The sequence below is a fragment of the Oncorhynchus mykiss genome, chromosome 14, assembly GCF_057628025.1.
Source record: "Oncorhynchus mykiss isolate SJ-2025 chromosome 14, ASM5762802v1, whole genome shotgun sequence".
Classification (NCBI taxonomy): Eukaryota; Metazoa; Chordata; class Actinopteri; order Salmoniformes; family Salmonidae; genus Oncorhynchus; species Oncorhynchus mykiss.
Window position 1 is genome coordinate 39,126,985 of NC_143035.1, and position 21,434 is coordinate 39,148,418.

Here is a 21,434-nt window from a genome sequence, read left to right on the forward strand (position 1 = left end):
TGGTAGCAGCTACAAGGCTGAAACCTAACACATTCATTAAGGTGGTAGCAGCTACAAGGCTGAAACCTAACGCATTCATTAAGGTGGTAGCAGCTACAAGGCTGAAACCTAACGCATTCATTAAGGTGGTAGCAGCTACAAGGCTGAAACCTAACGCATTCATTAAGGTGGTAGCAGCTACAAGGCTGAAACCTAATGCATTAAGGAGGTAGCAGCTACAGGGCTGAAACCTAACGCATTCATTCAGGTGGTAGCAGCTACAGGGCTGAAACCTAATGCATTCATTAAGGAGGTAGCAGCTACAGGGCTGAAACCTAACGCATTCATTAAGGTGGTAGCAGCTACAGGGCTGAAACCTAACGCATTCATTGAGGTAGCAGCTACAGGGCTGAAACCTAATGCATTCATTAAGGAGGTAGCAGCTACAGGGCTGACACCTAACGCATTCATTAAGGAGGTAGCAGCTACAGGGCTGAAACCTAACGCATTCATTAAGGAGGTAGCAGCTACAGGGCTGAAACCTAACGCATTCATTAAGGAGGTAGCAGCTACAAGGCTGAAACCTAACGCATTCATTAAGGTGGTAGCAGCTACAGGGCTGAAACCTAACGCATTCATTAAGGAGGTAGCAGCTACAGGGCTGAAACCGAACACATTAAGGTGGTAGCAGCTACAGGGCTGAAACCTAACGCATTCATTAAGGTGGTAGCAGCTACAGGGCTGAAACCTAACGCATTCATTAAGGAGGTAGCAGCTACAGGGCTGAAACCGAACACATTAAGGTGGTAGCAGCTACAGGGCTGACACCTAACGCATTCATTAAGGTGGTAGCAGCTACAGGGCTGAAACCTAATGCATTCATTAAGGTGGTAGCAGCTACAGGGCTGAAAGCTAATGCATTAAGGAGGTAGCAGCTACAGGGCTGAAACCTAACGCATTCATTAAGGAGGTAGCAGCTACAGGGCTGAAACGTAACGCATTCATTAAGGTGGTAGCAGCTACAGGGCTTAATATGGACAACATTTGGAATAAGGTCTTCTCTGACACTTCCAGACACAATAATGTGTTTTTTGTGCAGTCTGTCTCGGACCAGACATCTCATACAGGACTTCCAAGTTGGTGTTCGAAATGGTACCCTATACCGTAACGGCCAAAGTCAAAAGTAGTGCACTACATAGGGAATGAGGTGCCAATTGGTACACAGCCCAGGTTAGGTAGCAGTCCGTCAACCTTGTTGTGTGCTATACTTCCTGAAGCTTAAGAAAAACTTGAGATGTGTTTTACAGAGAAATCTTTCCCTTCTGTGGTTCAGACCATGTGGTTCAGGACTTACAACTTTACATCCCAAATGGCACCCTTTTCCCTATATAGTGCACTATTTTTGACTAGGGCCCATAGGGAATAGGGTGCCATTCATGGTAGTTTGGTGAGGTCTAACCCAAGGGACAGTTTTGGGGGAACCAAAAGAGCCTGAGGCCTGGAGGAGAACCACAATCTACAAAGCGTTAAAAGTTTAAGTTTAAGTGTGTAACTCTTTACAAAGAAGGTGGGATTAGCAAGGAACCATGTCCCTTCCCACCTAGACAGAAGAGACCCGAGAGGAACCCTGTCCCTCCCCGCCTAGACAGAAGAGACCCGAGAGGAACCCTGTCCCTCCCAGTCTAGACAGAAGAGACCCGAGAAGAACCCGTCTAGACAGAAGAGACCCTGTCCCTCCCCGTCTAGACAGAAGAGACCGAGAGGAACCCGTCTAGACAGAAGAGACCAAGAGGAACCCGTCTAGACAGAAGAGACCGAGAGGAACCCGTCTAGACAGAAGAGACCGAAAGGAACCCTGTCCATCCCCGTCTAGACAGAAGGGACCGAGAGGAACCCGTCTAGACAGAAGAGACCCGAGAGGAACCCTGTCCCTCCCCGTCTAGACAGAAGAGACCCGAGAGGAACCCTGTCCCTCCCCGTCTAGACAGAAGAGACCCGAGAGGAACCCGTCAAGACAGAAGAGACCACATACTTCATGACAGTTGTAAAGCTATTACACAGCTGGAGAGGAGCATGCATACTCATGTCCTTGTCTGTCACATCCCCAAAAAATACTAACATAGAATTCTCCTTTGTGTGGGTACTAACTGCAGACAAATACGAATGTGAAACAGATTTCATCAATATTCATAAGTCCGTAGGGCCAAAGCCTTGGCATGCAGACAGAACACACTCCACCCCATGTTCTATTCGTTGGCACTGCAGACAGAGAGACAGAGAGAGAGACAGAGAGAGAGACAGAGAGAGAGACAGAGAGAGAGACAGAGAGAGAGACAGAGAGAGAGAGAGAGACAGAGAGAGAGACAGAGAGAGCCAGACAAACTGCAGCCAACTTGGACTCAGTGCAGATCAGACTCCCTGGCTGGGTCTGTACTACCTGGACTGAAAGGAGGAATCTCACATGTACTTTATATGGACCAACTGAACTCCTCAGGAGGTGGATGGAGTCCCATACCTCATAGCAGGGCAGAGAGGGGGGGGGGGGGGGGGAACATACAGGAAGAGGACTAATTAGTGGTGGTATTTTTTTTATATATTTTTTTCTCCCGCTCTACCATCTGGGGTCACTACCGCTGCCATCGGGGGTCACTACCGCTGTCATCTGGGGTCACTACCGCTGCCATCGGGGGTCACTACCGACCACCGCTGCCATCGGGGGTCACTACCGCTGCCATCTGGGGTCACTACCGCTGCCATCGGGGGTCACTACCGACCACCGCTGCCATCGGGGGTCACTACCGACCACCGCTGCCATCGGGGGTCACTACCGACCACCGCTGCCACTACCGCTGCCATCTGGGGTCACTACCGCTGCCATCTGGGGTCACTAACGCTGCCATCTGGGGTCACTAACGCTGCCATCTGGGGTCACTACCGCTGCCATCTGGGGTCACTACCGCTGCCATCTGGGGTCACTACCGCTGCCATCTGGGGTCACTACCGACCACCGCTGTCATCTGGGGTCACTACCGACCACCGCTGTCATCTGGGGTCACCACCGCTGTCATCTGGGGTCACTACCGCTGTCATCTGGGGTCACTACCGCTGTCATCTGGGGTCACTACCGCTGCCATCTGGGGTCACTACCGCTGCCATCTGGGGTCACTACCGCTGCCATCTGGGGTCACTACCGCTGCCATCTGGGGTCACTACCGCTGCCATCTGGGGTCACTACCGCTGCCATCTGGGGTCACTACCGCTGCCATCTGGGGTCACTACCGACCACCGCTGCCATCTGGGGTCACTACCGCTGCCATCTGGGTTCACTACCGCTGCCATCTGGGGTCACTACCGCTGCCATCTGGGGTCACTACCGACCACCGCTGTCATCTGGGGTCACTACCGCTGTCATCTGGGGTCACTACCGCTGTCATCTGGGGTCACTACCGCTGTCATCTGGGGTCACTACCGACCACCGCTGTCATCTGGGGTCACTACCGCTGCCATCTGGGGTCACTACCGCTGTCATCTGGGGTCACTACCGCTGCCATCTGGGGTCACTACCGCTGCCATCTGGGGTCACTACCGCTGTCATCTGGGGTCACTACCGCTGCCATCTGGGGTCACTACCGACCACCGCTGCCATCTGGGGTCACTACCGCTGCCATCTGGGGTCACTACCGCTGTCATCTGGGGTCACTACCGACCACCGCTGCCATCTGGGGTCACTACCGACCACCGCTGCCATCGGGGGTCACTACCGCTGTCATCTGGGGTCACTACCGCTGCCATCTGGGGTCACTACCGCTGCCATCTGGGGTCACTACCGCTGCCATCTGGGGTCACTAACGCTGCCATCTGGGGTCACTAACGCTGCCATCTGGGGTCACTACCGACCACCGCTGTCATCTGGGGTCACTACCGACCACCGCTGCCATCTGGGGTCACTACCGCTGCCATCTGGGGTCACTACCGCTGCCATCTGGGGTCACTACCGCTGCCATCTGGGGTCACTACCGCTGCCATCTGGGGTCACTACCGCTGCCATCTGGGGTCACTACCGCTGCCATCTGGGGTCACTACCGCTGCCATCTGGGGTCACTACCGCTGCCATCTGGGGTCACTACCGCTGCCATCTGGGGTCACTACCGCTGCCATCTGGGGTCACCACCGCTGCCATCTGGGGTCACTACCGACCACCGCTGTCATCTGGGGTCACTACCGACCACCGCTGTCATCTGGGGTCACTACCGCTGTCATCTGGGGTCACTACCGCTGTCATCTGGGGTCACTACCGCTGTCATCTGGGGTCACTACCGACCACCGCTGCCATCTGGGGTCACTACCGCTGCCATCTGGGGTCACTACCGCTGCCATCTGGGGTCACTACCGCTGTCATCTGGGGTCACTACTGCTGCCATCTGGGGTCACTACCGCTGCCATCTGGGGTCACTACCGCTGCCATCTGGGGTCACTACCGACCACCGCTGCCATCTGGGGTCACTACCGCTGCCATCTGGGGTCACTACCGCTGCCATCTGGGGTCACTACCGCTGCCATCTGGGGTCACTACCGCTGTCATCTGGGGTCACTACCGCTGCCATCTGGGGTCACTACCGCTGTCATCTGGGGGTCACTACCGCTGCCATCTGGGGTCACTACCGCTGCCATCTGGGGTCACTACCGCTGCCATCTGGGGTCACTACCGCTGCCATCTGGGGTCACTACCGACCACCGCTGCCATCTGGGGTCACTACCGACCACCGCTGTCATCTGGGGTCACTACCGCTGCCATCTGGGGTCACTACCGACCACCGCTGTCATCTGGGGTCACTACCGCTGCCATCTGGGGTCACTACCGACCACCGCTGTCATCTGGGGTCACTACCGACCAGAGCCATATACAGTGCATTCAGAAAGTAGTCAGACCCCTTGACTTCATCCACTTAGTTTTACAACAGCCTTATAAAACAATAGTTTTCCCCCCTCAATCTACACACAATAACCCCCCCCCCCCCCCCCCCCCAAAAAATTATAATAAATCTAACCAAAAACAGGTTTAAAATAACACATCTTGACAGTCCCTCTCGTCCCTCTCGTCCCTTTGTAAATATGTCTGTAAAGCTTTACAGCTGTTGACATGTTATCCTGTGTGTTTGATTGAATTCAGTCCAGGAAGCCTTGTAATCCAGGATTGGATCAGATTAATAATGCCGACTCCCAAAACAAACCTAGAAGATTTGAATCTCAGGGTTTCAGATGGTAACAAAATCCCTGATTGTTCATTTGGTTGTCATAAACAGGGCATAGCCTCAACTTCAAATCTAACCTTTTGCCAATAAAGTTAATTGAATATTTTTGATTTCAACCCCCCACCCCACAAAAAAAAATGTTTTACTGGTGTCCTGAAATACACAGAAGAAACCCCTACAGGCTCTGGTCTAAAGTAGTGCATTATAAATGAAGGGTTCCATTTTTGGACAGACTCCTTCTGATAGAGCAAGTAGAAGCTTTTCTGTTGGGCCTGGCACTGTGGAGAGAAGAGTTAAGATGGAAAGTACCAAGAGTCATGTATTTATAGTTGGGCCAATGTGGTTTCAGCATTATGATACATTTACATGACAACATTCTAATGGCAGCCATGTTAGCTCCCAATTAGCATTAGCATGACATGGCAGAGACTTTTTCCTGCTGTTGTAATCCTTCAGAGGGCCGTTTAAGTGTGTGTCGCTTATGTCCAAACAGCATAAACAAATAAATATGTAGAAAAGACAACGTTCCCATCATTTCCTTTCAACAATATAATATTTGAGAACTAACAAATCACCTAAATATAACCTAGACCGAGAATAAAAATTCCCAAAACAATTAATTTAGCAGTATTCATTTAGTTATTATGCTAGAACAAAATAACACTGATTTATCCATGGTAAAAATGCATAGAATTGCAGGAAATTAGCTTTAAAATAATAGTTTCTCTCGGCTGCATGGAGAAAATCCCAGAATTGCAGGAAATTGGTTTACATGCTATAGTTAACATAAATAACCGCAACGAAACAATGTCAACGATTTTACAGTTCATAAGGAAATCCAGTCAATTGAACCGCATTCATTGGGCCCTAATCTCTGGATTTCACATGACCGGGCAGGGACGCAGCCAATCAGAGTTTCTCCCACAAAACGGCTTTATTACAGACAGTAATACTCAATTTCATCATCTCTCTGGGTGGATGGTCTCCGATACTCTTCAGTTTCATCATCTCTCTGGGTGGCTGGTCTCAGATACTCCTCAGTCTCATCATCTCTCTGGGTGGCTGGTCTCAGATACTCTTCAGTCTCATCATCTCACTGGGTGGCTGGTCTCCGATACTCCAGTTTCATCATCTAGCCCTGCTAGAGTTGCCCCGGTCAATTGTAAAGCGAAAACGTCTAGGAGAAACAACGGCTCAGCCTCAAAAGTGGTAGTCAACACAAGCTCACAGAACAAGACTTCTTGAAAAATCTTCTGCCACTACCGAGTTCCAACTGCCTCTGGAAACGGCAACACAATAACTGTTTGTCAGGAGCTTCATGAAATGGGTTTCCATGACCTAGCAGCCTCACACAAGCCTAAGATCACCATGTGCAATGCCAAGTCGGCTGGACTGGTGTAAAACTCCCCGCCATTGGACTATGGAGCAGTGGAAACACGTTCTCTGGAGTGTTGAATCACGCTTCACCATCTGCCAGTCTGACGTACAAATCTGGGTTTGGTGGATGCCAGGAGAACGCTACCGCACCCAATGCATAGTGCCAACTGTAACGTTTGGTGGAGGAGGAATAATGGTCTGGGGCTATTTTTCATGGTTCGGGCCCCTTAGTTCCAGTGAAGGGAAATCTTAATGCTACAGCATACAATGACATTCTAGACCATTCTGTGCTTCCAACTTTGTGGCAACAGTTTGGGGATGGCCTTTTCCTGTTTCATCATGACAGTGCACAAAGTGAGGTTGAAATGTTTTGTCGAGATCGGTGTGGAAGAACTTGCCTGTCCTTGCACAGAGCCCTGACCTCCACCCCATCAAACACCTTTGGGATGAATTGGAACGCCGACTGCGAGACAGGACTTATCGCCCCACATCAGTGCCTGACCACACTAATGCGCTTATGGCTGAATGGAAGCAAGACCCAACAGCAATGTTCCAACATCTAGTGGAAAGTCTTCCCAGAAGAGTGGAGGCTGTTATAGCAGCAATGTTCCAACATCTAGTGGAAAGCCTTCCCAGAAGAGTGGAGGCTGTTATAGCAGCAATGTTCCAACATCGAGTGGAAAGTCTTCCCAGAAGAGTGGAGGCTGTTATAGCAGCAATGTTCCAACATCGAGTGGAAAGTCTTCCCAGAAGACTGGAGGCTGTTATAGCAGCAATGTTCCAACATCTAGTGGACAGCCTCCCCAGAAGAGTAGAGGCTGTTATAGCAGCAATGTTCCAACATCTAGTGGAAAGCCTTCCCAGAAGAGTGGAGGCTGTTATAGCAGCAATGTTCCAACATCTAGTGGAAAAGCCTTCCCAGAAGAGTGGAGGCTGTTATAGCAGCAATGTTCCAACATCTAGTGGAAAAGCCTTCCCAGAAGAGTGGAGGCCGTTATAGCAGCAATGTTCCAACATCTAGTGGAAAAGCCTTCCCAGAAGAGTGGAGGCTGTTATAGCAGCAAAGGGGGGTGGACCAACTCCATATTAACGCACATGATTTTGGAATGAGATGTTTCGACGAGCAGGGTTGGGGGTTAGATTTGGACATGTAGTGTACTTTCTCACAAAAACAAAAAAAAAGGAAGGAGAAACGAGAGAAAGAGAGTTTCAGGCTGGGCCCTATTCCCTCCCAAACAGCACCCTACTCCCTATGGCTCCTGGTCAAAAGTAGTGCACTAAGTAAAGACTAGAGTTTCCATTTGGGTTGATCTGCAGACACTACAGTGGTAACATCCCCTCACAGGCTGGGACCTATTCCCTCCCAAACAGCACCCTACTCCCTATGGCTCCTGGTCAAAAGTAGTGCACTAAGTAAAGACTAGAGTTTCCATTTGGATTGATCTGCAGACACTACAGTGGTAACATCCCCTCACAGGCTGGGCCCTATTCCCTCCCAAACAGCACCCTACTCCCTATGGCTCCTGGTCAAAAGTAGTGCACTAAGTAAAGACTAGAGTTTCCATTTGGATTGATCTGCAGACACTACAGTGGTAACATCCCCTCACAGGCTGGGCCCTATTCCCTCCCAAACAGCACCCTACTCCCTATGGCTCCTGGTCAAAAGTAGTGCACTAAGTAAAGACTAGAGTTTCCATTTGGGTTGATCTGCAGACACTACAGTGGTAACATCCCCTCACAGGCTGGGACCTATTCCCTCCCAAACAGCACCCTACTCCCTATGGCTCCTGGTCAAAAGTAGTGCACTAAGTAAAGACTAGAGTTTCCATTTGGATTGATCTGCAGACACTACAGTGGTAACATCCCCTCACAGGCTGGGCCCTATTCCCTCCCAAACAGCACCCTACTCCCTATGGGTCCTGGTCAAAAGTAGTGCACTAAGTAAAGACTAGAGTACCATTTGGATTGATCTGCAGACACTACAGTGGTAACATCCCCTCACAGGCTGGGCCCTATTCCCTCCCAAACAGCACCCTACTCCCTATACTGTGCACTACTTTTGACCAAAGCTCTATGGGATTCCCTACTCCCTATGGGCCCTGGTAAAAAAAAGTAATGCACTACGTAGAGACTAGAGTACCATTCGGGATGCAAAATGGAGGGGGTTGCTTTGATCTGTTGTAGTGGTCGCTTTAGTTCTCCAGCAGCAGTAGAGATGAGGACTAGCAGATACCATTGTGACAGAGAAATGAGGACTAGCAGATACCATTGTGACAGAGAAATGAGGACTAGCCGATACCATTGTGACAGAGAAATGAGGACTAGCCGATACCATTGTGACAGAGAAATGAGGACTAGCTAATACCATTGTGACAGAGAAATGAGGACTAGCTGATACCATTGTGACAGAGAAATGAGGACTAGCAGATACCATTGTGACAGAGAAATGAGGACTAGTTGATACCATTGTGACAGAGAAATGAGGACTAGCTAATACCATTGTGACAGAGAAATGAGGACTAGCCGATACCATTGTGACAGAGAAATCACTACAATGGGTTCTATGTAAATGGTCCTATTTAAAATGAGACACACTGGGAAGGGGAAGAGAATTGTAAATGTTATCTCTGTATGAAAAACACAAATGTGCTCCGAAAGCAAAAACAGTCAAGAACAGGCACTGCTCTGCTGGTGTCTAAGTGGAACCCTGTTCCCTATTGACTACACAATAGGCCCCGGTCGAAAGCAGTGCACTATATAGAAAATAGGGTGCTGTTTGGGACACACACTGAATGAGTTGGTAAATAGAAAAGAATAATGTCATGGTTTTTGTGTGGTGGTGGTGGTGGGGGGGGGGGTCTACCTGCTTTAAAAACCATTGCATGTATCCAGTGTCATCAGATCAGTTCAGACCAAGGAACTGAGATGAAAGGAACTGAGATGAAAGGAAGAGACAAGACATTTTAGAAGCCACATTATGCCAATATACTTTCCTCTATTAGCGGTCATGAAGGAAGATGAGAGGGCCCCAGAGTAGGGGGAGAGGGGGGCCCCAGAGTAGGGGGAGAGGGGGGGCCCCCAGAGTAGAGGCAGAGGGGGGCCCCCAGAGTAGAGGCAGAGGGGGGGCCCCAGAGTAGGGGGGGCCCAAGAGTAGGGGGAGAGGGGGGGCCCAAGAGTAGTGGGAGCGGGGGGGGCCCCAGAGTAGTGGGAGCGGGGGGGGCCCCAGAGTAGTGGGAGCGGGGGGGGCCCCAGAGTAGTGGGAGCGGGGGGGGCCCCAGAGTAGTGGGAGCGGGGGGGGGCCCAGAGTAGTGGGAGAGGGGGCCAGCTCCCTCTCCAAACCCCATCCCTCCTAGACTTGCGTAAAAGTTGTTGAGAGCGTAGGCCAGCTCTCCCTCCTCTCCAAACCCCATCCCTCCTAGACTTACATCAAAGTTGTTGAGAGCGTAGGCCAGCTCTGCTCCCTCTCCAAACCCCATCCCTCCTAGACTTACATCAAAGTTGTTGAGAGCGTAGGCCAGCTCTCCTCCCTCTCCAAACCCCATCCCTCCTAGACTTACATCAAAGTTGTTGAGAGCGTAGGCCAGCTCCCTCTCCAAACCCCATCCCTCCTAGACTTACATCAAAGTTGTTGAGAGCGTAGGCCAGCTCTGCTCCCTCTCCAAACCCCATCCCTCCTAGACTTACATCAAAGTTGTTGAGAGCGTAGGCCAGCTCTGCTCCCTCTCCAAACCCCATCTCTCCTAGACTTACATCAAAGTTGTTGAGAGAGTAGGCCAGCTCTCCTCCCTCTCCAAACCCCATCCCTCCTAGACTTACATCAAAGTTGTTGAGAGCGTAGGCCAGCTCTCCCTCCTCTCCAAACCCCATCCCTCCTAGACTTACATCAAAGTTGTTGAGAGCGTAGGCCAGCTCTCCTCCCTCTCCAAACCCCATCCCTCCTAGACTTACATCAAAGTTGTTGAGAGCGTAGGCCAGCTCTCCTCCCTCTCCAAACCCCATCCCTCCTAGACTTACATCAAAGTTGTTGAGAGCGTAGGCCAGCTCCCTCTCCAAACCCCATCCCTCCTAGACTTACATCAAAGTTGTTGAGAGCGTAGGCCAGCTCTGCTCCCTCTCCAAACCCCATCTCTCCTAGACTTACATCAAAGTTGTTGAGAGCGTAGGCCAGCTCTGCTCCCTCTCCAAACCCCATCTCTCCTAGACTTACATCAAAGTTGTTGAGAGCGTAGGCCAGCTCTGCTCCCTCTCCAAACCCCATCCCTCCTAGACTTACATCAAAGTTGTTGAGAGCGTAGGCCAGCTCTCCTCCCTCTCCAAACCCCATCCCTCCTAGACTTACATCAAAGTTGTTGAGAGCGTAGGCCAGCTCTCCTCCCTCTCCAAACCCCATCCCTCCTAGACTTACATCAAAGTTGTTGAGAGCGTAGGCCAGCTCCCTCTCCAAACCCCATCCCTCCTAGACTTACATCAAAGTTGTTGAGAGCGTAGGCCAGCTCTGCTCCCTCTCCAAACCCCATCCCTCCTAGACTTACATCAAAGTTGTTGAGAGCGTAGGCCAGCTCTCCTCCCTCTCCAAACCCCATCCCTCCTAGACTTACATCAAAGTTGTTGAGAGCGTAGACCAGCTCTCCTCCCTCTCCAAACCCCATCCCTCCTAGACTTACATCAAAGTTGTTGAGAGCGTAGGCCAGCTCTCCTCCCTCTCCAAACCCCATCCCTCCTAGACTTACATCAAAGTTGTTGAGAGCGTAGGCCAGCTCCCTCTCCAAACCCCATCCCTCCTAGACTTACATCAAAGTTGTTGAGAGCGTAGGCCAGCTCTGCTCCCTCTCCAAACCCCATCTCTCCTAGACTTACATCAAAGTTGTTGAGAGCGTAGGCCAGCTCTCCTCCCTCTCCAAACCCCATCCCTCCTAGACTTACATCAAAGTTGTTGAGAGCGTAGGCCAGCTCTCCTCCCTCTCCAAACCCCATCTCTCCTAGACTTACATCAAAGTTGTTGAGAGCGTAGGCCAGCTCTGCTCCCTCTCCAAACCCCATCCCTCCTAGACTTACATCAAAGTTGTTGAGAGCGTAGGCCAGCTCTCCTCCCTCTCCAAACCCCATCTCTCCTAGACTTACATCAAAGTTGTTGAGAGCGTAGGCCAGCTCTCCTCCCTCTCCAAACCCCATCCCTCCTAGACTTACATCAAAGTTGTTGAGAGCGTAGGCCAGCTCTCCTCCCTCTCCAAACCCCATCCCTCCTAGACTTACATCAAAGTTGTTGAGAGCGTAGGCCAGCTCTCCTCCCCCAGCAGGGTGGTTGAAGGCAGCATCATCCGAGGCGGTAGCCTGGGCAGCATTAGAGATGCCTGAGACTGCATGCTGAAGCTGCTTGTAGATCAGATCACGGTTCGCCTAGAGAATGGAATTAAATTCAAAAAAAAAATGTTATTTAGGGAAAACTAAAAGATAATAAAATACATTAACAAGATGTGTCTTTGAAGAGCTTTGAGATTCTGTATGTAATGAAATGTGCTATTGAACTTGAATCTATTCTAATTTCATCCCAGAGGATAGCTCTTGAAAGCATTCATTAAAACAGTTTCAAGGAGCACTTAGTGGGCACGGAAATGATTTGAAGACACTGTTCTACTACAGACCTTGTATGCGGCCAGGTCAGGGTGTTGAAGGCAGGCGCGGGAGGCGGTGTAGAGCATGGGGATGTTCCTCTGGAGAACACCGCGGGCAGCCGCCATCCGATCCTTATGGTGAACATCCTTCAACTCCTACAGAGAGAGACAGACACAGAGAGAGAGAGAGAGACACACAGAGACAGACACACACAGAGAGAGACAGACACACACAGAGACAGACACACACAGAGAGAGACAGACACACACAGAGAGAGACAGACACACACAGAGAGAGACAGACACACACAGAGAGAGACAGACACACACAGAGAGAGACAGACACACACAGAGAGAGACAGACACACACAGAGAGAGACAGACACACACAGAGAGAGACAGACACACACAGAGAGAGACAGACACACACAGAGAGAGACAGACACACACAGAGAGAGACAGACACACACAGAGAGAGACAGACACACACAGAGAGAGACAGACACACACAGAGAGAGACAGACACACACAGAGAGAGACAGACACACACAGAGAGAGACAGAGACACACAGAGAGAGAGAGAGACACAACGGCATCATTACCATTACGTTATTTGGAGACCAATACATGGTCTGAGTGACCTAGATTCTCCTTTCTGCGTGTCTGTCTGTCACTCCCCTGCGGTGATACAGCACCGCCATAATCAGGCCATTCCAACAGGCCTCGCCGTACAGCTTAAATGCATAGCTCTGTGCTACTTACTCCCAGCGTTATTTTATGGGAGAGACAGACTGCTGCCTCCCAAATGACATTATTCCACATATAGGGCACTATAGGCCCTACGGTCACTAAGTCAAAAACGCATTATATTAGGGAATGAAATGCAGCCATGAACTAAGCTAAATAAACTGAAGGCTCTGGAACGGAAGCCTAAAGTACAAGTATTCATATTATAGTATAGTATTTACATAGAGTAAATCTCATTGTATATAGACTTTTTGTTTTCTTTTGTTCTACATTTATGAAGGGAAGAGAAGAAGAAACCTTCCTGAAATACCCTTCCGTGATAGAAAGTTACATATCAACTTCCTCTGGAATTGACTGTGTTTGTTTTACTCCATGTGTAACTCTGTTGTTGTTGTTTGTGTCGCACTGCTTTGCTTTATCTTGGTCAGGTCGCAGTTGTAAATGAGAACTTGTTCTCAACTAGCCTACCTGGTTAAATAAAGGTGTTCTCAACTGGCCTACCTGGTTAAATAAAGATGTTCTCAACTAGCCTACCTGGTTAAATAAAGGTGTTCTCAACTAGTCTACCTGGTTAAATAAAGGTGTTCTCAACTAGCCTACCTGGTTAAATAAAGGTGTTCTCAACTAGTCTACCTGGTTAAATAAAGGTGTTCTCAACTAGTCTACCTGGTTAAATAAAGGTGTTCTCAACTAGTCTACCTGGTTAAATAAAGGTGTTCTCAACTAGTCTACCTGGTTAAATAAAGGTGTTCTCAACTAGTCTACCTGGTTAAATAAAGGTGTTCTCAACTAGCCTACCCGGTTAAATAAAGGTGTTCTCAACTAGTCTACCTGGTTAAATAAAGGTGTTCTCAACTAGTCTACCTGGTTAAATAAAGGTGTTCTCAACTAGTCTACCCGGTTAAATAAAGGTGTTCTCAACTAGTCTACCTGGTTAAATAAAGGTGTTCTCAACTAGTCTACCTGGTTAAATAAAGGTGTTCTCAACTAGTCTACCTGGTTAAATAAAGGTGTTCTCAACTAGTCTACCTGGTTAAATAAAGGTGTTCTCAACTAGCCTACCTGGTTAAATAAAGGTGTTCTCAACTAGTCTACCTGGTTAAATAAAGGTGTTCTCAACTAGTCTACCTGGTTAAATAAAGGTGTTCTCAACTAGTCTACCTGGTTAAATAAAGGTGTTCTCAACTAGCCTACCTGGTTAAATAAAGGTGTTCTCAACTAGCCTACCCGGTTAAATAAAGGTGTTCTCAACTAGTCTACCTGGTTAAATAAAGGTGTTCTCAACTAGTCTACCTGGTTAAATAAAAGGCTAAATCAAATAAAAATAAATAAACATTCTGAAATTCCCCGCGGTTTTAAATCTGTTTTTATTTTTTTTGCTCGACTGGACAGGGAAGCCACCGAGATCCAGGCAAGAAGCAACTCCACGGGGAATTATCAACATTTTGAATTGCAATTTGCGTTGACTTCCATATTGACAAAACTAAGCCTGGTTTATTCTAAGGTTAACTTTAACACGGTAGCTACGGTCCCGTAAACAACTCAGTCAGCCAGCACGTTTGAGTGAGCACGCAGAATTTTTTTTATTTAGCTAGCTAACGTCACCTAGCTGTGTAGCCTAGATTATAATAGTGACACACTAATAGTGACACACTAATAATAGTGACACACTAGATTATAATAGTGACACACACTAATTGTACTTTTATATTTGTATATTCGTAAACGTTTATTGATTACGGTAAAGTTGCTCGATCCTGAAGCATGTTGTTAGCTAGCAGGAGTTTACTGTGAATTGTCAGCTAATTTAAACGTGTACAGACTGCACATACGTGTGGATTGTAGTATTATTTAAAGAGTGTCCTATGGTTTGGTTCCATTATTCAATATTGTAATATTTTCTAAGAAAACGTTTCTCTGGGCTTGTTAAATTGCGTGCGCTTACCGGCTAGTAGCTACTGTGGTATTTACAGGAAACGTGAGCTACAAAACCAAGACTGTCTTCCTTGCCAGCCACAACAAAACGCAAGGGAGTAACGTGAACTGAAAACAAGAAATCTCTTCAGTCACTCAGCTCCTCAGACTCCATCTCTCGTAGAGGAAATAGGGCCTGGGTTGCTAAGCCACCTAATAACACCCCTCTCCCTCGCTACATCTCTCCACCCTCTGTCACACCATCTCCTTCCCCTCTAACCCAGAAACATCCCGCAGTACAGACCTGACTGCTGTCTCTTGGCAGCCATCTCACTCCCAATCATGCTCGTGTCCCTCTCCAGACAGTCCAGTACATACCTGCTGTCTCACTCCCAACCTCCCCCAATCAGACAGTCCAGTACATACCTGCTGTCTCACTCCCAACCTCCCCCAGCCAGACAGTCCAGCACATACCTGCTGTCTCACTCCCAACCTCCCCCAATCAGACAGTTCAGTACATACCTGCTGTCTCACTCCCAACCTCCCCCAATCAGACAGTCCAGTACATACTTGCTGTCTCACTCCCAACCTCCCCCAGCCAGACAGTCCAGTACATACTTGCTGTCTCACTCCCAACCTCCCCCAATCAGACAGTCCAGTACATACTTGCTGTCTCACTCCCAACCTCCCCCAGCCAGACAGTCCAGTACATACCTGCTGTCTCTTGGCAGCCATCATGTTGAGTTTGTCCACCTCTGGTTTCAGGGCCTTGTACTGTATGCCCAGGTCCTGCTCTGTTCCAGCGTTACGCACCTTCATCAGGTTCTCCTCCACCTAGAGGGGTTACAGAGGAACGCACGGTTTAGACGGGCAGGGCTCTCTGTGCTACTCTATGGATTAGGGCTCTCTGTGCTACTCTATGGATTAGGGCTCTCTGTGCTACTCTATGGATTAGGGCTCCCTGTGCTACTCTATGGATTAGGGCTCTCTGTGCTACTCTATGGATTAGGGCTCTCTGTGCTACTCTATGGATTAGGGCTCTCTGTTCTACTTTATGGACTGCCTGCACCACTAGCAGAAGTGTATATTTCATTATTGGATTTCCTGTGATATCGTTTAAGGCCAGGCACCACCACCACCTTGAGTATTCTTTGCTCACTAAAATAATCCATCTCTGACACGTTAAATGTTGAATATATATTCAACCATATCGGCAATAGGAGAATGTGTGAGTGAGAGCTGGAAGGAAGGAGAGAATCCCATTCTTCCCTCTATTTGATCATGTTCGGCAGCAGGTTCTGAAAAGCACAATGGGAATATAGCCTTGGGGAACAGCAGGATCGACATTCAGGTTCAACGCTCATTCAGCGTCCTCATATTCAGATCCTATCATGCATTTCATAAGTGTTTTGGCCCAAATGGCACCCTATCCCTTACATAGTGCACTACTTCAACCAGGGCCCGTGGGTTTTGAGCTCTCTAGGCCCTTAAGGCTCTGGTCAAAAGTATTGCACTATGTAGGGAAAAGGATGTCATTTGGGACTCTGGAATCTGTGGTAGGAAGGTTGTTCTTTCCCGTGAGCTGCCAACACAGTCAATATGGCTCCTTTCCACTCAACAGTCCATTAAAGACCAGTGCCTCAGCTACAGTTCATGCTAAATTATTCAATAGCTACTAGCTGCTACAACAGAAAAAAACTGTTAGCCCTCCCATCTTTACCATAACACACACACTAGAGATCTCATCCACTAGTATGCCTTGTGTTCATGTTGAGCTGTGTTAATAATGCAAGAGAAAGAAAGGAACTCCCATGAACATTTATGAAGGGAACAGAAGAATAAACCTTCCTGAAATACCCTTTCGTGAGAGAAAGTTACATGTCAACTTCCTCCTCCTGTCGACAGTCAAATGGTATCCGTCCCAAACGGCACCCTATTCTCTATACTAGTGCACTAGTCTGCATCCGAAGTTGCACCCTATGAGCCTTCACTATAGAAGTATTTGACAGGAACAATACTTGTCTCTGAATGTGCCAGATCATGCATCCAAAACAAAGCTTGTTTGTTGTTGTTGTTGTTGTTGTCTGTAGTTCCTGGGTAGTAGTCCTCTCTGCCTAGAGAGAAACAGCTTCTGCAGGAGTCTAGGCCACATGTTAGCGAGCTACAGTTTACTTTTCACACAAAGCGAGAGAGAGGCGATGTGTCCTAATACTGTAACTCTAGGCAGGGCCCCTCTCCTATCGGTTCTATTAGCACACTATGTAGGAGATAGGGTGCCATTTGGGGCTTGGCTGTAACCAAACCCAGGGTGACGACTGAAATCCCATCAATAAACTCATGTCTAAAAAAAAAAAACATTCAGCCATCCATTGTGAGAACCGATAAAATATACAAAAACAAGCTAGCTGTAGCCTCTTCTATTGAGACCCGAGGCTAGGCTAGCTGTAGCCTCTTCTATTGAGGCCCGAGGCTAGCTGTAGCCTCTTCTATTGAGGCCCGAGGCTAGGCTAGCTGTAGCCTCTTCTATTGAGGCCCGAGGCTAGCTGTAGCCTCTACTATTGAGGCCCGAGGCTAGGCTAGGCACAACCTCTACTATTGAGGCCCGCAGCTAGGCTAGGCACAGCCTCTACTATTTGAGGCCCATGGCTAGGCTAGCTGTAGCCTATTCTATTGAGGCCCATGGCTAGGCTAGCTGTAGCCTATTCTATTGAGGCCTGAGAATAAACCAGCTGTAGCTTATAGGGGCCCAGGCTCAGCAGCAATGCTCTGGCTTGAACTGAAGATGCCCATACATGTTACTTTTGACCGGGGCTAACAGGTGTATGGCTGGACAGTTCCCTCTTCCCTGTGGAAGAGGACTTCATTAGGACTTCATCTCTAACAGGGAGGCCAGTGTCCAGAGCATGTCAGGACTTCATCTCTAACAGGGAGGCCAGTGTCCAGAGCATGTCATGACTTCATCTCAGACTTGGCTGCAGCCCCGAGATGAAGATACTCAGTTACAGCAAGAGCACTGCCTCAGTTTGTATGAGTCTAAAAAAAAAAAAAACAGCACCCTATTCCCTATATACTTTATTTAACCAGACCCCATGTGGAATAGGGACTATAGAGGATAGGGTGTCATTTGGGATACGGACCCTAGTCAAAAGTAGTGTACACTACATAGGGAACACTTTGCCATTTCGAACACGGCCCCAAGTATCTGGACGCCACTAACCCGGTGAGGTGGTGGGCTATAAACAGATTCATGATAAGAAAGGGGTAAAGTGGAAGAATTGAATGTTAAGAGCCAGTATGGGAAGGTTTTTAAAATAACCAACTAGAACACAGGGTGGAGCCTAGCCCACACGGAAATACCACACATAGCTGTGGAGGCTCTCTAACCTCAAGAGCAGAAACTTGTCCTTTTCAAAAAATCAGCTCCTACTTAGTTTCATAGTAAATCATAGCGTTTCTGTAGAATCCTGGGCCCCGTGGTCATAAAAAGTATTTGAGTGCTAATTTAGCTGTCTATATAATCTTGTGATTTAAAAAAAATAAAAAAAGACAACACTGATCCTAGATCTGCACCCGGAAGTCCAAGATAATTAACGCATACAAGGCCATAGTCATTTCCTGTTCAAGCTGCTGTCCTGTCTGAGGCTTGAAGAATGACAGATGTCGGCCATTTTAGATCCCGGCTGTAAAAGTGACTCAGACACACTGAGGTCATTGTGTCAAACAACGTTGTGGTGTTGGTGTGTTCACATCAGAACAGGTTACTCACTGACACACACACACACAGAGAGAGAGAGAGATTGTGTTCTGAAGCTGAAACTAAGAATATGTCCCAGATAAAAACACAAACTCCGAGACCAAGGACGAGAGGTCAAAAGGACGAGAGGTCAACTAGAGTACTAGCGATCAATGGAAATAGTTTTATTTTTTTCCTGTAATAGGGAATTATTGATCAGTGGTTTAGAGACATGGGAGGAATAGTTCTTCTGAAATAGGAGTCTTGTTATTTTGGCCACTTGGCCCAGCTTGATTGCGAGGAATAGGGCTGGGTTATAAAAACTACATACTGTCCCCACTGTTCTGGGGAGAGAATCCCTGAGGACAGGGGAGAATGACCATAACATCAACTACTAACGGTCCCAAATGGCACCCTATTCCCTACGGGTCCTGGTTAGATGTAGTGCACTACCCTACGGGTCCTGGTTAGAAGTAGTGCACTACCCTACGGGTCCTGGTTAGAAGTAGTGCACTACCCTACGGGTCCTGGTTAGAAGTAGTGCACTACCCTACGGGTCCTGGTTAGAAGTAGTGCACTACCCTACGGGTCCTGGTTAGAAGTAGTGCACTACCCTACGGGTCCTGGTTAGATGTAGTGCACTACCCTACGGGTCCTGGTTAGAAGTAGTGCACTACCCTACGGGTCCTGGTTAGAAGTAGTGCACTACCCTACGGGTCCTGGTTAGAAGCAGTGCACTACCCTACGGGTCCTGGTTAGATGTAGTGCACTACCCTACGGGTCCTGGTTAGATGTAGTGCACTACCCTACTGGTCCTGGTTAGAAGTAGTGCACTACCCTACGGGTCCTGGTTAGAAGCAGTGCACTACCCTACGGGTCCTGGTTAGAAGTAGTGCACTACCCTACGGGTCCTGGTTAGAAGTAGTGCACTACCCTACGGGTCCTGGTTAGATGTAGTGCACTACCCTACGGGTCCTGGTTAGAAGTAGTGCACTACCCTACGGGTCCTGGTTAGAAGTAATGCACTACCCTACGGGTCCTGGTTAGATGTAGTGCACTACCCTACGGGTCCTGGTTAGATGTAGTGCACTACCCTACGGGTCCTGGTTAGAAGTAGTGCACTACCCTACGGGTCCTGGTTAGAAGTAATGCACTACCCTACGGGTCCTGGTTAGATGTAGTGCACTACCCTACGGGTCCTGGTTAGATGTAGTGCACTACCCTACGGGTCCTGGTTAGAAGCAGTGCACTACCCTACGGGTCCTGGTTAGATGTAGTGCACTACCCTACGGGTCCTGGTTAGATGTAGTGCACTACCCTACGGGTCCTGGTTAGATGTAGTGCACTACCCTACGGGTCCTGGTTAGATGTAGTGCACTACCCTACGGGTCCTGGTTAGAAGTAGTGCACTACCCTACGGGTCCTGGTTAGAAGTAGTGCACTACCCTACGGGTCCTGGTTAGAAGTAGTGCACTACCCTACGGGTCCTGGTTAGAAGTAGTGCACTACCCTACGGGTCCTGGTTAGAAGTAGTGCACTACCCTACGGGTCCTGGTTAGAAGTAATGCACTACCCTACGGGTCCTGGTTAGAAGTAGTGCACTACCCTACGGGTCCTTGTTAGAAGTAGTGCACTACCCTACGGGTCCTGGTTAGAAGTAGTGCACTACCCTACGGGTCCTGGTTAGAAGCAGTGCACTACCCTACGGGTCCTGGTTAGAAGTAGTGCACTACCCTACGGGTCCTGGTTAGATGTAGTGCACTACCCTACGGGTCCTGGTTAGATGTAGTGCACTACCCTACGGGTCCTGGTTAGAAGTAGTGCACTACCCTACGGGTCCTGGTTAGAAGTAGTGCACTACCCTACGGGTCCTGGTTAGATGTAGTGCACTACCCTACGGGTCCTGGTTAGAAGTAGTGCACTACCCTACGGGTCCTGGTTAGATGTAGTGCACTACCCTACGGGTCCTGGTTAGATGTAGTGCACTACCCTACGGGTCCTGGTTAGAAGTAGTGCACTACCCTACGGGTCCTGGTTAGAAGTAGTGCACTACCCTACGGGTCCTGGTTAGAAGTAGTGCACTACCCTACGGGTCCTGGTTAGATGTAGTGCACTACCCTACTGGTCCTGGTTAGATGTAGTGCACTACCCTACGGGTCCTGGTTAGAAGTAGTGCACTACCCTACGGGTCCTGGTTAGAAGTAGTGCACTACCCTACGGGTCCTGGTTAGAAGTAGTGCACTACCCTACGGGTCCTGGTTAGATGTAGTGCACTACCCTACTGGTCCTGGTTAGAAGTAGTGCACTACCCTACGGGTCCTGGTTAGATGTAGTGCACTACCCTACGGGTCCTGGTTAGAAGCAGTGCACTACCCTACGGGTCCTGGTTAGAAGCAGTGCACTACCCTACGGGTCCTGGTTAGAAGTAGTGCACTACCCTACGGGTCCTGGTTAGAAGTAGTGCACTACCCTACGGGTCCTGGTTAGAAGTAGTGCACTACCCTACGGGTCCTGGTTAGAAGTAGTGCACTACCCTACGGGTCCTGGTTAGATGTAGTGCACTACCCTACGGGTCCTGGTTAGAAGCAGTGCACTACCCTACGGGTCCTGGTTAGAAGTAGTGCACTACCCTACGGGTCCTGGTTAGAAGTAGTGCACTACCCTACGGGTCCTGGTTAGAAGTAGTGCACTACCCTACGGGTCCTGGTTAGAAGTAGTGCACTACCCTACGGGTCCTGGTTAGATGTAGTGCACTACCCTACGGGTCCTGGTTAGAAGTAGTGCACTACCCTACGGGTCCTGGTTAGATGTAGTGCACTA

At 49.0% G+C, this 21,434-nt stretch overlaps 1 protein-coding gene across 2 annotated transcripts in view; it reads right to left on the reverse strand.

Annotated features, from left to right (window-relative positions):
* The window catches only part of LOC110489233 (catenin alpha-1), a 216,612-nt gene that overhangs the window by 162,607 nt on the left and 32,571 nt on the right, over positions 1-21,434 (reverse strand). For both annotated transcript variants that reach the window (XM_090198908.1, XM_090198907.1), the window contains exons 5-7: positions 15,596-15,715; positions 12,251-12,376; positions 11,862-12,005 (exon numbers count right to left, since the gene is read on the reverse strand). In XM_090198908.1, the coding sequence (XP_090055034.1) occupies positions 11,862-12,005; positions 12,251-12,376; positions 15,596-15,715 (390 nt within the window). The remainder of the gene's footprint in view (positions 1-11,861; positions 12,006-12,250; positions 12,377-15,595; positions 15,716-21,434) is intronic.